The following is a 21,521-nucleotide window of genomic DNA, read 5'->3' on the forward strand; positions in this document are numbered from 1 at the left end:
GGGTGGCTTCCAGATCTTAAGCACAAGTCTCTTAGCCACAATCATACCCAGGGTTAGAGACTGCTGTAATGTCCCCGGGAGGCAGGAGGTGCGCTGTGAAAAACCAAAGATAGCAAGTTCTGCATCCGGTGGAAGAGGCCTATTGTAAGCCTTGGAATACCAGTCAAATATGCTTGACCAAAGCCCAGACAATAATGGGCAAAACCAGAAAGCATGAGAAGTTATATCCTCTGCCACCTTGCACCGGTCACACATTGGTGAAACAGAGGGGAACATTTTATGCAGTTTGGTTTTAGTGTAATACAAGCGATGAACAACCTTGAATTGAATCAGTTGGTGTCTGCTGTTAACTGAGCAGACCTGTATTGTAGTCAGACACTTATCCCACATATCGTCAGAGAGCTCAACTCCCAAGTCTTCCTCCCAGGCTGCTTTAAATCTCTCAGTAGGGGCTGCAACGCAGCTTTCAATTAAACAAACAAATTTGGAAATAAGATGCCTAGAATCAGGAAAATTTAGGAAAACATCAAAAAACACATGCTTTTCAGGGAGTTGTTCAAAATGACTAATTTTGGACTTTACATAGTGCCTAATTTGTAGATAACGAAAGAAGTGTGCATGTGGCAAATCAAATTTCTCTCTTAACTGGCTAAAGGATGCAAACCTCCCTTCAACATAAAGGTCCTTGATGGACTCTTAAGACCTTCTCCCTCCAGACAAAGTAAGTTCTATTCCTTTAAGCATTTCTATCGTGAGACCACCATCATCATCACTTTAATGATGTAATGAAACTTATTGCATCATCATCAAAGAAGACATTATGTCACTCCCAAAATACCAACAATAAGCCGTTTTTAATTGGCTGTTCTCCCTGTTTTCTCTTCGTCTGGGAACAAATACCACCCTCTTCCTAATGAAAATAGCCAAACGATCCCCGCACATAACCAAATGGCAAGCATTTTGGCAACGTGGGGAAACTCTGGTATGTGCTACTTCCTGAAAAGATGTATAGTTCCCATTCTGCTACTTCCAAATATAATAAGTATATTAGTTTTATTTTGGGGCCTTTTTGAAACCTATTGAACTTGTATTCATTTCTCTGTATTCGAAATAAGGCTTACTGAATAATAATAATTCGGTTCTGAATTAATAAGTAGTTTCTGCTTTTTTTAATTACAGGAGACAGGCTTTCGGGCTTTCAGTAAATATTCTTGTGTTGACAGATTACTGAAATGTTAGGGAGGCTGTATTCACATAGAGGAGCTGTGAAGGGAATGCTACTTTTGGCCCGTTCAGTAAAGACGCTTATAAACAACTCCCTGTGCTTCTATAGTATAAACTTTGGCCAATAGTGGCACTTGTTTTTAAGACCTTCCATGTGCTGGTCATGAGGAAATTAAATTGTTTTCAATAACATGCATTCAATCTCTAACTTCTCGATTTTTGGAATGACTAATATACAGATTTCAGATCTCTGTTGAAATGACGCTGTTGTTCTGTGATACAATTTCTGCTCTTTGGCATGTGGGCTGTAGAATTAGAATTAAACATAACCATAACTACTCTGGTTTTAATTGCTCTAAGTTTAATAGACTGTCCTGACATGTATGCCTTGTAGGTCTATATAGTATAAGCACTTTCCTTGAATGGTATATAAAATATTTTAAAATATATATTTTTTCTTGTTCAGCAATGAAAAGTGCTTCAGAAAAAGTCATATTTAGCCTAAAGTAAATGTAGGCAATTGTCATTAGAATAAGTTAATAATTTTAAACATTAATTCAGTGAATTGAATATCAATTGAACCGATTATAATAACATTATGGCGTTGTTAATTTGATCTTAATTGCAGGATTTAGGCCAAAATCACCATTTTAGCAGGAGGAGAGAGGCAGATATTTTGTGTCCTGTTTTAGATGATAGTTATTTAAATCTGTCTAATAAGATAAAACCAGACCAGTGTGTAACCTATTTATGGAAAGTGACAGTAAAAGAGCCAAGCAGCCATTTAAAAATATTCCACCTCACAATGTGAAGATAAATCTTCTAGCAACCCACCTTCTCTTGTCTGCATGAATAAATGAGAGCAGCTGATTTCCCAGAAGCTCCACCTACTGTCCCCGATTCGACACCATTTAACACATACACACATTACAGACAATGGTACTGCTTCCTGTTCCAGTGGAGCAGTTTAGAAACTCATTTGACTTTCAAATATATCAAACACATTGATCAGCTAATCAGCAAATATGAGATTTTGTCTTTTACTTTTTAAAAGTACCAGGCAGTCATGATTAAAGACCGTTTTAATTATTCTGCTTGGTGTCTAAGATAAGCCCATATTCACACACTGCATAATGATATAAGGCTTTGTCTGTCATGCATTCATCTTCAGTTAGAATTAATCAGTTTGCCTTTTGATTAACAAGTGTCTCATCCAAACAGATGACGACAGCAGTAGCCAGGGGAGACCAGAGAACATTGCAGACAGCTTTGGCCGGAGTCTTCATCCAGAGCTAATGAAGGTACTTGACACAAAATAATTACAATGCTAACTGTAGTGGTTTGATTGATTGCTGCTTTGTGCATTTTAAGTGGCTGAGTTCAGAATACTGGGATATTGTCTTCTGCATACTGTGCAGTATATACTGATGACAGTTTACTACTCAGAAATATGTAATAGTATGCATGCAGTAATACACATTTAAAACAGAAGTATGCTTCATTGTTGTCACACGACCTAATTCAGTGAGTGGCGTCACAAAATAATAAATATTATTTTGCATTTTTAGTCCACTTTTGTGCTTAAATGTCTTAAATTATGACAGGTCAATCAAAAAAAGTCAAGAAAGATATAAAAAATTGCAGTTGATTTTGCTCCTGGTTTATTCATCGTACTGCAAGTAGAAGGTCAAACTGATTTCAGTCCATGGTGGGATGAAGTATATTAAAGGAATAGTTCACCCAAAAATGAAAATTTGCTAAAAATTGACACCCTCAGGCAGTTTTTATCAGCTGTTTGGCACCCATTCACTGCAAAGAATCCATTGGTGAGTAAGTGATGCAATGCAAAATTTCTCAAAATCCAATGAAGAAACCATGGTCATTTAACTAACTTTTGGTGCTTTTGGCAGTGTGGGCAGGTGCCAAATCCTGCTGGAAAATGAAATCAGCATCTTCAAAAAGCTAAACAGCAGAAGGAAGCATGAAGTGCTCTATAATTTCTTGGTAAACGGGTGCAGTGATGTTGGTTTTCAAAAAACACAATGGACCAACACCAGCAGATGACATTGCACCCCAAATCATCACAGACTGTGGAAACTTAACACTGGACTTCAAGCAACTTGGGCTATGAGCTTCTCCACCCTTCCTCCAGACTCTAGGACCTTGGTTTCCAAATGAAATACAAAACTTGCTCTCATCTGAAAAGAAGACTTTGGACCACTGGGCAACAGTCCAGTTCTTCTTCTCCTTAGCCCAGGTAAGACGCCTCTGACGTTGTCTATGGTTCAGGAGTGGCTTAACAAGAGGAATACGACAACTGTAGCCAAATTCCTTGACACGTCTGTGTGTGGTGGCTCTTGATACCTTGACCCCAGCCTCAGTCCATTCCTTGTGAAGTTCACTCAAATTCTTGAATCGATTTTGCTCGACAATCCTCATAAGGCTGCGGTTCTCTCGTTTGGTTCTTCCACACTTTTTCCTTCCACTCAACTTTCTGTTAACATGCTTGGATACAGCACTCTGTGAACAGCCAGCCTCTTTGGCAATGAATGTTTGTGGCTTACCCTCCTTGTGAAGGCTGTCCATGATTGTCTTCTGAACAACTGTCAGATCAGCAGTCTTCCCCGTGATTGTGTCGCCTAGTGAACCAAACTGAGAGACCATTTTGAAGGCTCAGGAAACCTTTGCAGGTGTTTTGAGTTGATTAGCTGATTGGCATGTCACCATATTCTAATTTGTTGAGATAGTGAATTGGTGGGTTTTTGTTAAATGTGAGCCAAAATCATCACAATTAAAAGAACCAAAGACTTAAACTACTTCAGTCTGTGTGCATTGAATTTATTTAATACACGAGTTTCACAATTTAAGTTGAATTACTGAAATAAATGAACTTTTCCACGACATTCTAATTTATTGAGATGCACCTGTACGTCTTGGATGGCCTGAGGATGAGTATATTTTTAGCAGATTGTAATTTTTGAGTGACTCTCACACGTTTTGGTGAATTTGGGTTTGGTTTATTTAAATGCTTTTACAAATGCAAACAGTCCTGTTTTTGTCCTGTTATCTCCAGTATGCCAGAGAAACCGACCAGCTAAATAAAATGAGCAGGAATGAAAGTCGACAGAAAATATTCACCCTCGATCCTGAGACGCAGGTTTGTCCATCATGTCCAATGTACAGCTATTAGAAAGACAGTCTTTCTTTGCCTATGTGAAGCAATGAGGAAAATTAATAAATTATATCTTTCCCTTCCTCTTCAGAGATTAGATTTCTCAGGCATCGAGCCTGACGTGAAGCCATTTGAAGAGCGATTTGGCAGAAGAATCATGGTTAGCTGTCACGACTTGACCTTTAGCCTGCAAGGATGTGTCAGTGAGAAGAATGATGGCATCCTAACCAACGTGAGTAAACCTTAAGCTAGGTGTTTCATCTTTTTTGTCAGTGTCACATTTTTGTTGATCCTGTTGGTCCTGTTTTGTGATGCTGCCAATGTAAATGCTGCCAGTGCTACTGTTGATCTTTGATACATGAGAATGTTTAGACTTTGAATAATCATGAACAATATTAGCCAGTGCAGTATATCCCTATCATTCTCTAAGCAAAAACAGAATTATACCATTGGGCTCAGTTATCCTCATGGGACTCCACCATTCATATTTGTTCTCTGTAGATGTAAGTTGTTTTGTGAATTTTTTATATAGAGAGAGTCCTGGTACTGTATATCTTAAAAAAGGGCTTTGGCCATGACAACTTCCTCTTCTTGGTTTTTAAATCTGTTTGACGTCACAATTATAGAAAAAATCATAGGCATATTATTTTAAAAGATCAATTGCATGTATCTGATTTTTTTTCAACATTTTAGTCAAACTTTATTTAAAAAAAAAAAAGGAATAATAATAATAAGGATTGTATTATATTATAATTGTATTATTATTATTATTAAGTTTTAGTGACATGTTAAAAAGACATTTTGTGAAAGTTAGTTAAATACAATTAATAATAATAATGTATAAAAGTGCTGAAAAACATTTAGATGCAGGCACTGCTAATTTATTTGTATATTATATATAAAATTAAAATGTTAAAATAATAATAATTTTATTTATTTTTTTACATTTTACAATATCAGTGGTAAAGGAAAATATAGTTCAAAGCCTAAAAATTGATTTGTAAAGGAAAATTTTTATTTTAGCTATATTATAGTCTTGCCTTTATTTTCTTAATCCTAATGTCCTGTACAGAGGATAGGCCTATGCGATAAAATATAAATGTATTTTTGAATCATGTGTTTCTTAAGCTACGAACATCACATGAAACCCATAAATTCTCTTTGTGTCCCAGGTTACTTAATAAATGTATCAACTATTGTCTAGCTTTGACTGTCAGAGAACAGCAGTTATGGGTCAGTATAGTTGGATAGCAGTATAGTAATCATGGAGTTCTTTTAATGAGAGATGAATTAGAGATTTTTGGCCAGAGGACTCATCCAGAACACAGTGATGAATATGATCACGCTCAGTGAAGCACTCGCAATGGCTCCAGGGAAGGAATGCTGGCTCTCATCAGCAGGGTTTGGAAAGCTTCTGCTCCCTTAGAATGCATCTTGAATTTCCCACACTTTGTTAAATGATTAAAAGACATGACTGATGTGAATGGAGTGAAATTACACACAGAGATGTGGTTACATAAATACTAGAAGTACAGTCTTTTGCTTGAATCTGATTTGCTGTCATTAAATTATATAATCTATATCAAACAAACTATATGATCCTCACAGTATATAGTACTGCTCAGACAGATTGCTTGCTTGAATCGAAGTTACCACAGTAAAGATGTCAAATAGGGTGTGAAGACTCATCAGCCTCATTCATTCCACACTTTGTGGTTTCTCCTCAGGTAGAGCCATTCTTCATCAGCCTAGCGTTGTTTGATCTTTCCAAAGGATGTAAGATCTCTGCAGACTTTCACGTTGACCTCAATCCACCCTGTGTGAGGGAAATGCTTCAAGAAGGTTCTCCTGGGACGCCAAAAGAACCAGAAGGAGGAGATGGAAATGAAACCGTCAGGGTAAACGGACACGGTCTGCCGGTTCTCCAGAGGGTCGCGGAGTCTCTTATACGCTTCCCCTCTCAGGTAAAAGTTGACATGGTAACACTTTGGGGATGGCTTTCTAGACACATATTCTCTGAAGATAATTAAAATAAGCCTTTGCTGCAAGAAAATGCTGTACTTCCAATACAGTAGAATTTATCTTGTATAAAGACTTTTTACATAATTTTACATAAATAATATACAATATAGTATAATGAGTAAGTGGCTCTTGCCTATCAAAACTCACCTTCCCAATAATAGAAAGTGGTTGTCAGGGCATTGCTATGTGGTTGCTAATGTATTCAGGTGTTTTTAGTTTGTTGCTATGTGATTGCTAGGTGGTTGATTACAGACCCAAATTATAGTTAACTAAAACTTAAACCAAAAAATGAAATAATAATAATACATTTTATATATATAAAAATAAGAACTATAAAATGTATATTGTATTTTATATAAAGTATAAAAATTAATGTATTAAAATAACTTAAACTAAATTAAATATAAAAATAAATCAAATTTAAAGTATAATAGTATCCCAGTGATACTAATAAATAACTAACACTGCCACCGTGTCTCTGTGATACTCCGGTCACTAGATATGGCTCTTTTTTTTTGTTACCTGTTTTATGGTCCACTAGGTGAAAAAGCATTAGCAAGCACCATTAAAATCAAGAGAGAGCTTTCTGTTCTTTAGTGTGTGACAGATTTATCCTGGCCAACTTTTAAAATTTGCACTTTGCAATATTTCTGCAAATGACTGGCAACCCTCCTCAGCGAGCATTGTCCAGCACTGCTGAATAAGAAGGATGCGTCTGCTGTGCTTCTGATAGGGAAGTCCATGTGGTTTCAGAATTTTGCACATCCATGCAGTTTTCAGGGCTGCAGGTGGCTGAATATAGTTATTGTTTGGCTGACTTGCGTCATTTGCACTTGTCATTGTATTTCTGCCTTTTGTTGAAAGCCTGTGTCCATTTTGCAATAACAGCCACATGTAAAATCATGTGCATGTGAACTTTCATGCCTCATTAACACTAAGTTTAGTATACACAACTGAAGACACATTTTTTCTTTATTATTTACATCTGTCACCTTTTGCAGGCCTGATGCCTTGTAATGCTGGATGATACGGAGAGCTCTGCTAAATAAATGCACTTTTTTATCTCTGGTATTTAAGTTTTCCAGTTATAAATCATGGATTGTTATATCTAACTAATCGTCTCAAGGCTTACTATGTGTTTTCATGTGTTTGAGCTTGCTGTTCTGTACAAGGCATGTGGCCAGGGCAGAAACGGCTTTAAGTTTTAACACAGCACTGTTTCATACCACTAACGCTATGCACTAAATCAAAGCCAGTGCCATGACGGTCTCAAGCCTCTGCTGACAGGCTGGGAGATGTGATGTGGCTTTACTGGAACTGACATAACACAGGGCAGCTGACATGAAGAAGAGATGGCTGGATGTGTTAGAGAGAGAAAGAGACACTAGAACTAGTACAATGTCTTGAACAATGTCTTGCAGTTTAGTTTATGATTTTGATTTTTTGATCATGAAATGGTTATGTGAAAGTGCATAGAACAAGTCTGCAGGGGCCAGAGAGGTTAAAAGGAGGCATCTCAGCAACCTACGATTTAAAATTTGGATATGTGGCCCTATGAGACTCTCTCAAAATACACTTTCTCTGTAGCTTTCACATAATAATAATAATAATAATAATAATAATAATAATAATAAAAGTATGTCTATTCATTAATTTATTCATTCATTCATTCATTTATGTGAAAACTGAAATATGACCATAATAATAATAATAATTATTATTATTATTATTGTTGTTGTTGTTCAAACCAGCAACAAATGAACAAACTAGCTATTTAAACCACTGTATTCCATTTTTTTCCCTTTTTAACGACTTGAGTTAATTACACTGAATGTCCATAATCAACAAAACATTTACCCATGATAATCTTTAATGATCTTTCAGTCTATTTAATTTTCCTGGTAACACTTTTCAATAAGGTTCCATTAGTTAATGCTAGTTAATGTATGAACAATGAACAATACATTTATTACAGTATTTATTCATCTTTGTTAATGTTAGTTAATTAAAATACAGTCGTTCATTGTTAGTTCATGTTAATTCACAGTGCATTAACTAATGTTAACAAGCACAACTTTTGATTTTAATAATGCATTAGTAAATGTTAAAATTAACATTAGCTAAGATTAATAAATGCTGTAGAAGTATTGTACATGCATAGTTCATGTTAACTAAAGTAGTTAACTAATGTTAACTAATGAAACTTATTGTAAAGTGTTACCATTTTCCTTTTTTACTTCTAAGTATTCGTATAACCACAGTGTGTCCTTTTGTGTTATCCAGGGTATTTTCTCTGTTACCAACCCCCACACAGACATCTTCCTGCTGGCACGGGTGGAAAAGGTCTTACAGAATGGCATCACCCATTGCACTGAGCCCTACATTAAGACCTCTGACATCAGCAAGGTCTGGTGCTCAATAACACACACATGCTTCAAGAGAACTGAAAACAGTTCTTAGGCATGAGTTCTTAGTGTTGCATAACATCAACAAGCTGTCTACACTTTCTAGGATGCATTTTAACATTTTAAATGTCAGTCTGATGTGGAAAATAAAAGTATTGTATAAAAATAGTATAAAAATGTGTTGTATTTATATAATTGTTGGGTGTTAAAGTGTTAGTTCACCCAAAAATGAAAATTAGCTTGTGTTTTACTCACCCTCGAAGCATCCTAGGTGTATATGACTTTCTTCTTTCAGACAAATCCAGTCGGAGTTATATAAAAAATTGTCCTGGCTATTCCAAGCTCTATCATTGCAGTCAGCAGGTGTTGCAATTGAACAGTCTACAAGTCGTCAAATAAAGCGCGCGCATTCATAATACAACGTGCCTCACACGGCTCCGGGGGGTGAATAAAGGCCTCCTGTAGTGAATCCATGCGTTTTTGTAAGAAAAATATCCATATTTCAAACGTAATAAACACTTTTCTCTCATGCGCGGAAGGCTTTCCGGCGGAAGGTGTATGACGTATGCGCAGCGTGCGCACCTCTGAGGTATACTAGTCTCGCGAGTTTGTTTATTGGAGCAAAGAAAGCAAAGCGGAAGTGAGAGAAAAGTGTTTATTACGTTTGAAATATGGATATTTTTCTTATAAAAACATGTGGATTCGCTACAGGGGGCCTTTATACATCCCCCGGAGCCGTCTGCGGCACGTTTTATTATGAATGCGCAAACTGTATTTGACGACTTGTGGACTGTTCAACTGCAACACCCGCTGACTGCAATGATAGAGCTTGGAATAGCCAGGACAATTTTTAATATAACTCCGACTGGATTTGTCTGAAAGAAGAAAGTCATATACACCTAGGATGCTTCGAGGGTAAGTAAAACACAGTCTAATTTAAATTTTTGGGTGAACTAACCCTTTAAGTAATGTTTTGTAATGTTTTTGACCTGAATTGTCTTTTGATAATTCAGATTTAAATGCTTCCAGAATGCTCCCATGCCTTTTTATGTGTCTGTTTCTCAGACCGTGCAGAAAGTCCTGAAGACTGCCAAGCAGACGTGCCAACGGCTGGGCCAGTACCGGATGCCCTTCGCTTGGGCTGCCAAGTAAGATACAGAAACTTGCTCCTTATTCACTTAATGGACTAGTAAAGATTAAATGATCTATGTTCTACATCAAGTAGAATTACGTGCCCTTCAAACTGGAATGTCACAGTCAGTACTCTTCGGAAATCACTTTAGTAAATATTTAGGTAATGTGTAAGTGTTTTAAAGTTCATTTCTGGTGCCAAGGATATGCGTGTTGTGTCTTCAGACAGGTGTTCAAAGATTACCAAGGCAGTTTAGACATTGAGGGGAAGTTCTCTCCACTCTACCGCCAAGACAGTAGCAAGATATCCACTGAAGACCAAATCAAACTGCTGACAGATCTCAAAAAGTGAGTGGCAACGCGTGTGTACTAGACTTAATACAGCATCTTTTGATGCCAGGTATCCCTGTGAATTTGACAAGTAGGAAATGTTCCTAGGTCAGCATGCCTGTAACAACAGTCCTAATTTGATCCCTAACCTAAACACTAGCCCTGAATCAGAGGGAAGTGATAAGAATGGTGTACAAGCCTTTAAGATTAACCCTATTCCTTTGCCTATCACTAAATTGTTGATGTGAATGACATGTTGCACTTGGCAAAAACCCCCTCATCCACCAGGAATGTACTTGTTAGTCACTTTATTGTATTATGCATTATGAATGTTTTGAAGAGACATTTTTGTTCGTAGACCAGAGAAGAACAAACTGCAGATAATCCCTGGACAAATTAACATCACTGTTGAGTGCGTGCCTCCAGACTTGTCAAGTATGTTTGTTTGTCTTTTTTTATTTCATTTGGCTTTTAATATTAGATAACGCCTGCTTTCTTTCTAACTCGAAGGCGTATAATTTTTTAATTCTCAGTAACAATTTATTTAAAGGCACAATTGAGCATATGATGCAATTCATCAGTCAGTTTATAAATGATTTTTTTTTTATAACTTTGAGAACATGGTTCACATGGCAAATGTGTAAAAATTAAGAAAATGGAAGGAGATTATTTACTTGTTTTTCTGCTGTTCCACCAAATTACGTCACTTCCTGGGTGTCACAGTTTTATTGAATGTTCCATTTTTTGTAATGGGGAAATCATGCAGTGTCAGCTAAACATTATGCTTTTGCATAATAGTAACTAATTTAAAAAATAATGATTTTAAATATTTTTTAGTTGATTTGAATATCTGTTTAACAGATTATGTCATTGATATGTGATTTTAATTGATACAGTCTGCATTAGGAATACATAGTCTTTTTGATATGTTTAAAAATAGCTAGGTTAATTTTATTTCAATTTGTAATAGTTCTCTTTTTGAATGAATCTGGTATTTGTGCCTTTTATTACTTTTAAAAAAGGAATGGAATGCCAATTTGTACACTGTGGACACATTTTGTTTTCACATTTAACCCTGAAAATCCTTTACCTAATCTTGTGTTCCTGGTCAAAAATGACCCAAAAAGTACATAAATTACGAAACAAAATTAAAAACGAAAATGCTAGTTTCCATTTCAAAATGAACAGAACACATCATGAGGGTTAACATATAATGAATGGTATTTAATTTATAACCTTTATCTTCACAGACTCTGTCACACCATCTTATATTCCTGTGAAGCCGTTTGAGGAGCAGTGTGAGAGGGTGTCTGTGGAAGTGGAGGAGTTTGTCCTAGAAGAGGCCAGATACAACCACCCATTCACCATCTACAAGAACCATCTCTATGTCTATCCTCAGCAGCTCAAATACGACAATCAGAAGACATTTGCCAAGGTGAGGTTCCTCAAAGCACCTGTAATTAATTCTGTAATTAGTGGAACTGGGAAGCTGTGGGTGGTGGTGCAACAACAAGCTCCTTCAAGCAGTAACGATGTCTGCCTACGTGTTTTCACACATGAGGCTCTGTGAAGAGCCCCAGGGATTCAATTCATAATCAATTCACGGAAAATGGTATCTCAAATTAAACAGACTTCAGGGTTAATTGCATCCTCCTCCACTGCTGGAAAGCTCATTCTACTGGCTGTTTGCCCTGTTACTCTCCAACTTCTTTTCTTTTAAATTAGAGATGCTACCAAACATTTATACAGATCTGTTTCTCAATGATACTAATGACATCTGTTTATTGGCTTTCATTCGGTTTCATTCATTTGCAAAATAGCATTTTGCTTTATTTATCACTACATAATTGGTGTCCTATTACATTATTTATCATCATTATGGACATGCTGCTAGCCAAAGGTTTTGAATAATTGCTATATGTATTGTTGCTGAGAGAGCAAATATTCGCTAATATATATGATGAGGTCCGATACAGTGTCTGTATTTTCTTCCAGGCTCGAAACATTGCAGTTTGTGTTCAGTTCAAGGATTCTGATGATGAAGGAGCCGCCCCATTGAAGGTGACTGTTTGAGTGTTCTTTGTGTAATATCAGTTTTATTCCCCAATTCTTTAATTTTTTATAATTAGTGCAGTGTAATGTGTAATTGACTAACCACTGTTTGCTTTTAGTGCATCTATGGCAAGCCAGGGGTTCCACTTTATACCACCAGTGCTTTTGCTGCAGTTTTGCATCACAATCAGTGTCCAGAGTTTTATGATGAGGTGAGATCCGTATATTATCATGTAGTGTTATTCTTTCACTCAACCACACAATATCTCATCTTTAATTACCTGTGTAAATCCATCAAGCAGGTGACATCACATCATATTGGACTTATCGCAGTTACTTGTACGCAATTACTTGTACTTGTACCATCATTACTACTGTTAAAAATAAATATTTATAATTTGTATACCTGAGGACATAAACAGCACACAAAATATAAACACATCCTTAGAATATTATCAAGACCTAAAACTATGACATTTGCATTACTAACATAACGTTTGATCAGACTGAGCTATAAACAGCACAAAGCACGAGCTTTCCCGAGTCAAGGATATGAAGAGCTGAATCCTTCTAGAGACACATCCTGTTAGGCTTCACCAGACCCTCAGGGCCAAGATATTAAAGACAGATTGTTCATTCAATAGATGAATGAGACACAAGACATCAACATAGACAGTACGCACAGACATAGCCTACGAGCTATTTGATACAGTATTGCATAATTTGCTGGAACGAACCTAATGATGTCATCAGCGGGAGAGCCTTAAAGGAGTAGTTCAGCAAAAATTGAATAATTTGTCATTATTTACTCAGTCAGTGTTGTTTGAAGCTAATCACAATGACATGTTTATATTTTCATGTACTGTATTTATGAGTCACAATCAGGCTTATAAAAAACACACAACTTTCTTTATAAGAACTTGATTAGAATTCAACTCGTCAAGATTTCCTTAATGTTGAAGTATTTTCAATTCTGTCACAGATTAAAATCGAGCTTCCTGTTCATGTCCATGAGAAGCATCACATTCTATTTACTTTCTACCATATAAGCTGTGAGGTTGGCAACAAAACCACCACCAAGAAACGGGATGGAGTGGAAACACTGGGTGAGTGTGTGCTTGTGTATTGTATACACTACCGTTCCAACGTTTATGCTCAGTAAGATTTTTTTAATTAATAATTTTTTTCATCAAGGACACATTCAATTGATCAAACGTAATAGTAAAGACATTTATAAGGTTACAAAGATTTATATTTCAAATGAACGATTCTTTTGAACTGTCTATTCATCCAAGAATCTTTCAAAAATGGTCATGGTTTCCACAAAAATAATGAGCAGCACAACTGTTTCCAGCATTGAGAATAATGAGAAATGTTTCAGCAAATCAGCATATTACAGCATAATAATTTCTGAAACATCATGAGACACTAAAGACTGAAAATTCAGCTTTGTTAAAATATAAAACAGTTATTTTAAGTTATAATAATATTTCACAATATTATTAATAAATGCCTTAATGTGTATAAGAGACTGCACACAGTAGAATGTTGGTGTGTGTGTGTGAGGAATATACCTTTAACTCTCGTTCTCTACAGTGGGTTATTCCTGGACTCCTTTATTGAAGGATGGCAGAATACAGTCCTCAGAACTACAGCTTCCTGTGTCTGCTAATCTACCAGCTGGGTACATGTATGACAAAGGACAAGACTCAAAAAAGGTAAAATCTTCCTTTCAGCAACACTAACTCTAAAAATTCATTGTTTGTTGGTTGGGTTGTTGATTGGTTGGTTCATTTGTTCATTGATGGTTTGGCTACTTGAATTGATTGATTCACTTTTTTTTTTTTTGCAGTCTTCCCCAGACATCAAATGGGTGGAGAATGCCAAACCATTATTTAAAGTCCGAGCGTATGTAGCATCAACAATTTACACTCAGGTATGTTGATCTGAACTAAGGATGGTTCAGCCACTTTCCATTGCACTGAACAGAGAACAATGACGTGTTCTGTAAAATAAAAACATTTATCTAGTAACTCTCATCCATCCAGGATTTGCACCTCCACAATTTCTTCCAGTATTGCCAGCTGATGAGGTCAACATCACAGGGCAATCCCGCTGAACTCGTCAAGTACCTAAAGGTGAGAATTACATGTGAACAAAGGAAAATGTTAATTTAAGTTAAACAATATTACAAAATTTGAGGTGTATAAAACTACACAATGTTATGTGCTTCTTAACATTTTTTTTCTCTAAACAGAGGACTTTATTTGATTTATGTTGAACCTCGCTCTTGATTTTGCTGAGCTTTTCTTTGGAGCACATATTGTACACTACTGTTTAAAAACGTAATATTTTTTGAAAGAAGTGTCTTGCTCACTATGGTTGCATATGTTTGATCAAAAATACAGTTAAAACAGTAATATTGTGAAATATTATTACATTTTTAAAATAACAGTTTCTATTTGAATATATGTGACCCTGGAGCACAAAACCAGTCTTAAGTCACTGGGGTATATTTGTAGCAATAGCCAAAAAAACATTGTATGGGTCAAAATTATAGATTTTTCTTTGATGCCAAAAATCATTAGGATATTAAGTAAATATCATGTTCCATGAAGATATTTTGTAAATTTCTTACCGTAAATATATCAAAACTTAATTTTTGATTAGTAATATGCAATCTAATAACTGCATTTGGACAACTTTAAAGGCGATTTTCTCAGTATTTAGATTTTTGTGCACCCTCAGATTCCAGATTTATAATGGGTATCTCGGCCAAATATTGTCCTGTCCTAACAAACCATACATCAATGGAAAGCTTATTTATTCAGCTTTCAGATAATGTATAAATCTAAATTTCACAAAAATGTACCCTTATGACTGGTTTTGTGGTCTAGAGTCACATATTATAAATTGCTCTTTATTTCTCTGATGGCAAATCTGAATTTTCAGCAGCCATTGCTCCAGTCTTCAGTGTTACATGAATCCTTTTCATTTCCTGTTTCATTTCCAAGTGCCTACATGCAGTAGAGACTCAGGTCAGCATCAAGTTTCTGCCTACGGTGCTCGTTCAGCTCTTTGAGATCCTCACGATGGCAAGCAAAGAGAGTCGAGATATTGCTGTCAACTCCACACGGTGACTTACCACTTCATTTGTCTTCTCAGAAAGACACAAGCTTCCGTATTACTGTTTTGTATGCAGAGTAGCCTATGAATGCAAAATTTCCTTATTTAATCATTTTGTATGGTTTAAAGTGTATAGGATTGCTACGTTACCAGAGTGCCTCTGTTTGTCTCAGGGTAATCATTCACATAGTGTCTCAGTGTCACGAGGAGGGACTGGAGCACTACTTGCGCTCTTTTCTGAAGGTACAACATTATATCTCCCTGTTATCCTTACCATGAATGAACTATAATGTATGCTCACAATACTATAATGGATGACTCACAAATGTGAGTTTGATGAAACCGAAGTTATAAAGTACTAGTTAAAGTAAAAACACTGAAGTTATTTTTATTAATCCGGTCACAAAAATATTGATTAAAGTCATCAGAAATGTAAACATTTGCATGTGTAACAAGCTTTCTTGTATTTGTAATGTGACAGAAGAACTTTGGTTACCAAGAAGAGCTTTTCTTTTTATAAATAAAATGTGTACTCTTTTGATTTGTTTGTTTTATAAAAAAAAAAGTAAAAATCAATGTTTTATTTTGCAGTACGTGTTTCGGATCAACAACGCAACTTCAGAAAACTCGGTGACGACACATCAAGTTTTGGCTACAGCAGTGACTGTCATCCTCAAACAAACTGCAGACTTCAACACCTGCAACAAACTCCTCAAGGTGACAAAACTGTTCAGTTATTGTGAATATGATCTACTCAATTTGCACAGCAGATGTCACTGTTGTGTTTATTTTCTATCCTTTTGATTCACTTCAGAATTGTGGTTTATTGTCCGAGTAAGTTAAGAGGAATTGGTTTGTTGTTCCAAAAAATAGATCATGATATGACCATTGACACCCAAATAATATGCACCAGTTTCTTTTATTCAGTGCCACTGGACCTTCCTCAGTGTATTCAAATCAATGTACCGACCTCGTCTCATATAGACTCGGCATCTCCGTAAAGTCTTGTTACGTAACCATGTCCACAAGGACACATTTTCTTGGAATTCAGTTCTCAGTGCTTTCTTGGAACTAGGTTTGAGGGAATTCGCTTTTACAGAATGAGATAACCGAAAACTGGTTTGACATTTGCTGGGGTCAGAGATCACATCGTATTGTGGTAGAATAATAAGTCCATTGTTTCTGCAATGCAACTTTCACTTTGCTTTACTTTCGTGATTATGTTGTGGTATTGTATACAGTTATGTGTATATTTAAGATTTTTTTTATATTGGCACACATTCAGAACATTCCTGTGATATGAAAGGGTATACATTAATATTATTATAAACATTATATTAATATGAATTAGATTTCATGTTACACTACTGTTCAAAATTTTGGGATCATGAAGTATTTTTTTATTTTCTGTATGACATTAATGCTTTTATTCAGCAAGGATCCATTAAATTAATCAAAAGTGACAGTAAAGACATTTATAATGTTACAAAATAATTATATTTCAAATAAATGCTGCTCTTTTGTTTCTTAAGCACCAAATAAGCATATTAGATATAAGTATCATGTGACACTGACGACTGAAGTAATGCCTGATGAAAATTTCAGCTTTGGCATAACTAGATTAAATGACATTTTATTAAAATAGAATAATTTATTTTAAATAAAAGAAAATACAATTTCATTTAAATATTTTAGAAATTCCACAATATTACTGTTTTTACTGACCTCAATCTTTTGAACAGTAATGTGTAATATGGTTTGTGGTATCTGCAAATATTTAAACTGTTTATGTATTGGCACATATTTACGACATTCATCTGTATTATTGTATCAAGTCCTTTTTCTTTTTGTCTTATATTACAGTATTCCTGGTTCTTCTTTGAGACCATGGCCAAGTCAATGGCACAATACCTCCAGGATGGTAACAGAATGAAAGTTAGTATAATCTATTCACAGATTTGACACTTTAAAGTAATATCAAAGACACTTTAGATTAATATCAATTAACGGCCATTTGTTATCTAAGCAGAGTGTATAGGGCTTTCCTTTCCACTTCCTTTTCTTAGTCATCATCTTCAGTAAAACACAATAAAAAGTAGCTGGATGTAAATAATCCTGGGCTGTCGAGCAGGATGTTGTTTTCCACTTTTGGCATTTGTACATAGAATGCGGTTAACTTCCTCATTCTTCAAAAGTTTGCATGATCAAGGTATCTGAAGAAACGCCCTTCAAACTCATAAACAAGGAACACGAGCTGCGCTGTACTGTACTGTTGACACAGAGTTGTCTTTTGCATGTACAGTGTGTGTTTAACAGTTTCAACTTTCTGTCAGCCCGTTTCAAACATGTATAGACCTATTTGACATGCCAATGGATCCTGTTTGCATAACTGAAACCCTGACTCATGTCATTTAAAGGCCGGTGTATAAAGTCTGTTGTTCAAACATGCCTCCAGCACAGTAGATTGCATGACACTCAAGAAAACTGTTTTCTCAGTTGTTAAAATTGGACTTCCGTCTGGTTAGAATATCATTCTGGGGCATTGATAGCTGAAATGAAATCAGATAAAATCCTACTTTACTTACAAATGACTCTTTCCTATACCCACTGAAACTATGTAGTATTCATAGCATAGCTATGTGACAGTTAATAATGTGAAACATTTCCTTCAGATGCCTCGAGCGCAGAGGTTTCCAGAATCATTCCACCAAGCACTGCAGTCCCTGTTGTTGTCGATCATGCCTCACATCACTATACGCTATGTGGAGATCCCAGAGGAGGCCCGCTGCGTCAACTTTAGCCTGGCCTGCTTCATCAAGGTCAGGCCTAGAGCTGTAGTATTTGAGTAAGATCAGGCTTATTATTTAAGGTCAGGCTTAACTCTTTAATGCCTCAATGACAATTGATTTCTGAAGGATCATGTGATCTAACTTAAAGCATTTAGGTTATGCCTAATGTTTTAAAATTTCCTTAAAGTTTTAAATGACAAAAGTTTGGGGTCAGTAAGGTTTTTTTTTCAATACTTTTATTTTATTAATAAGAAATTAACACTTTTTTTCAGCAAGGATGCATTACATTGATTAAAAACAACAGTAAAGACATTTATAATGTTACAAAAGATTAGATTTTTTTTTTAAAAGAAATGCAGTTCATTTGTACTTTCGGTTCATCAAAGATCCCTGAGAAAAATATGTCATAGTTTCCCCAAAAATATTAAGCAGCACAACTGTTTTCAACATTGATAATAAGAAGAAATGCTTCTAGAGCAGCAAATCAGCATATTAAAATGATTTCTGAAGAATCATGTGACACTGAAGACTGGAGTAAATGGCTGCTGAAAATTCATCATAGGAATAAATGTAAAATTTTTAAATATTAAAATATTCTTCTGTTAATATTTCACAATATCAATGTTTTTCTGCAGTTTTGATCAAATAAGTGGGCATTTAAAAAATCTCACTGACCTCAAACTTAAGAAAGGTTGTGTAAATATGTATAGCAGTTGCATAAAGTACAGGAAAATCACAGCAATATTATCTAACAATAGCTATTATTTGAAGTGTGTTTCAACATTTGGACTTGGTCACCAGTGTGTTGTGATGTAAATGTTTTTGTAGTTTTTCTGGTACCAGTGGTCACTACTGAATCTTTCATTAATTTTATTTATTTGTTGTTCACATGGACTCATTTTAAGTCATTACATTGTTCTGACTGAAACTCTCCCCCTTCACAGCGCTGCCTTACGTTCATGAACCGAGGATTTGCTTTCAGTTTGATAAATGACTACATGTGTGGCTACAGCCTGAAAGATCCAAAGGTAGGCAAAACAATACATTACATGGTCAAAGCAATGCTACTTGCATTTATTTAGTGGGTTATTAATTGGTAAATGACTAAATGTTTTTTTTTGTTTGTTTGTTTTTTGGATCGAATCAACCTGTTGGTACCACTTCAAGGTAACAACAGTGTCATAATTAGTGGTGTCAATTGATTAAAACCCCCCCCCCCAATACTTAAAATGATGGTTCGCCCAAAAATTTACTCACTCTCAAGCCATCCTAGGTGTATATGACCTTCTTCTTTCAGACGAATCCAATCAGAGTTATATTTAAAAAACTATCCCTTAAAGAACTATCCCTTTAACTATCCCTTTAACCATTGACTATAGCCATTCAACACTACAGTATAATTGAGATCTATCAATTTTAACATTTATTAGACTTTAAAAAATTACAATTTCTAATTTAAGTAAACTTAATCCTCACATGAACCCATTAAAACAAATGTCATATTTAGCAACCTGTGCCCTTCAGCTAGTAGGAAAAATACAGAAATTGAAAAAGTTATCAAACACTAAATTCTAAATTAAATATAGATGAATCCTGAAACTACAAATGTTAGGAACAGACATCTCAGCAGCTGGGTTATCAGGTTATTTTGGCTGCTATCACTTTAAGAACTGCCGCTGCTGAACATGACGCGGATCTGACACGCATTGTGTTTTCTCACAACTCTTTATATTTTCTGACCCACTTCAGGACTTAAAGTCTGAAGTCTGCTAATGCAGACCGGTTGAATCGGGGTGTTAGATGAGGGAGACAGTGCTGGGCTGCTCCAGGACAGTTTTGAAAACCACTTCATTTCAGAGATATGTTCTGAAATGTGACTCATATATAATAAATAATTACATGCATGCACAGTTTTAAGGCAACATTAATCGCCTTTTTGGTAACTTCATGACTTAACTGACGACATAACTAATATTAAATGTTACAGGCTACAGCGTGCTGCATTTGTGCGTGCTATTGAAGAGCACGTGCTATGAGCACAGTATAACGTCTGACAGGACGGGAAAAATGGTTTTTACTGACATAAGTTCACTGTTGTTCTACTGAAGCTCCCTCATCACCTGTACCGTTTCCGCACTTGTTTGTCTAGCGCCTGGCGCTGAGGTGAAGTTGGAGTGCGTGTATGAAAAGTCTCCCATTTGATGTGGCCGTAAAGATGTTCTGTGTCTAAATAAACACAACTTTTGTCAAAAAAAAAAAGAGACAGAAGTAGCAGTTGTGAGTGGGGTGGCCAACCCTAGCTCTGCCCCTGCATTAACGGCGTTAAATACTTTTAATGCGTTAAATACTTTTAACGCGTTAAACTAAAAAAATTAAACATGCTAATTTTGACAGCACTAGTCATAATTAAATTCTGCTGTAAAAAACAATGATTTTACTTTTGTTCACACAACTCAACCATATCAAATTAAATAAACACTGTTTTAATTAATTTTAACAATATTTAACTTATTTATTCTACTAATACTTTATTGAGAAGTGACCCGTTTGCTTTGACAGGTACATTATTCCTAACAATGCTTTCAGTGTTTTTAATTTCTCTTTCATCAAACAATACAACATGATTTTTTTTCTTTATGTTCTGATTCTTCAGAGATTCACTTCTCTGTGAGGTCTTTCATAACATACATCCAGATAATGGGTGTGACTCATAGTGGAATGTGGAATAGCTTCTCTGTTCTCATCTTCTGTGCTGTTGGTATCACAGAGTTTTATTGTGGAATATTTTATCATATCATGCATGACTCATTTTTTTCTTGCCAATTCTATGTGCCACAGCCTGTCGAGAATACACATGCTTTGAAAGGGTGCAAATTCTGTATTTTCAATAGTACTGAATATCTGAAAAAAAACTCATATATCAGTGGAAATTATGCTAAACAATAAATCAACACTACAGTATATTTGTGTTTACAAAATCTAGATTTTAAAACTGTTCAATTAATTTATTTGTAGTGCTTTTCATAAAACCTGATTTTCTGAAGCAGTTTGAGTTTTGTTTTTTGTTTTTTTTTGGCCACGATTGTTTGAATTCTATGAATTTCAGAAAATGGTTGATGATTTTTTATTTTTTTTTAAACATACGAGTATTACAGTTATCAATGAATTTTGAACATTATGCACTGTAAAAATTAGGGTTATTAAATTATAACATTAGGGATTTAGAATATAACAGTTCTATCTTATATCTGTCAATATCACTTGATATTG

The 21,521-nt window shown here is 35.4% G+C and overlaps 1 protein-coding gene across 1 annotated transcript in view; it reads left to right on the plus strand.

Moving 5' to 3' along the window:
* Window positions 1-21,521, plus strand: part of dock11 (dedicator of cytokinesis 11) — an 82,922-nt gene that overhangs the window by 13,850 nt on the left and 47,551 nt on the right. The window contains exons 9-29 of the mRNA XM_016242060.1: window positions 2,446-2,525; window positions 4,298-4,381; window positions 4,488-4,628; window positions 6,124-6,360; window positions 8,702-8,824; window positions 9,889-9,971; window positions 10,180-10,302; window positions 10,643-10,719; window positions 11,535-11,719; window positions 12,280-12,345; window positions 12,456-12,548; window positions 13,319-13,442; window positions 13,933-14,054; window positions 14,189-14,272; window positions 14,385-14,474; window positions 15,351-15,472; window positions 15,636-15,705; window positions 16,054-16,179; window positions 17,326-17,397; window positions 18,135-18,281; window positions 19,196-19,279. Of these exons, the coding sequence (XP_016097546.1) occupies window positions 2,446-2,525; window positions 4,298-4,381; window positions 4,488-4,628; window positions 6,124-6,360; window positions 8,702-8,824; window positions 9,889-9,971; window positions 10,180-10,302; window positions 10,643-10,719; window positions 11,535-11,719; window positions 12,280-12,345; window positions 12,456-12,548; window positions 13,319-13,442; window positions 13,933-14,054; window positions 14,189-14,272; window positions 14,385-14,474; window positions 15,351-15,472; window positions 15,636-15,705; window positions 16,054-16,179; window positions 17,326-17,397; window positions 18,135-18,281; window positions 19,196-19,279 (2,333 nt within the window). The remainder of the gene's footprint in view (window positions 1-2,445; window positions 2,526-4,297; window positions 4,382-4,487; window positions 4,629-6,123; window positions 6,361-8,701; window positions 8,825-9,888; window positions 9,972-10,179; window positions 10,303-10,642; window positions 10,720-11,534; window positions 11,720-12,279; window positions 12,346-12,455; window positions 12,549-13,318; window positions 13,443-13,932; window positions 14,055-14,188; window positions 14,273-14,384; window positions 14,475-15,350; window positions 15,473-15,635; window positions 15,706-16,053; window positions 16,180-17,325; window positions 17,398-18,134; window positions 18,282-19,195; window positions 19,280-21,521) is intronic.

The sequence above is a fragment of the Sinocyclocheilus grahami genome, unplaced genomic scaffold (assembly GCF_001515645.1).
Source record: "Sinocyclocheilus grahami isolate Dianchi unplaced genomic scaffold, SAMN03320097.WGS_v1.1 scaffold645.1, whole genome shotgun sequence".
Classification (NCBI taxonomy): domain Eukaryota; kingdom Metazoa; phylum Chordata; class Actinopteri; order Cypriniformes; family Cyprinidae; genus Sinocyclocheilus; species Sinocyclocheilus grahami.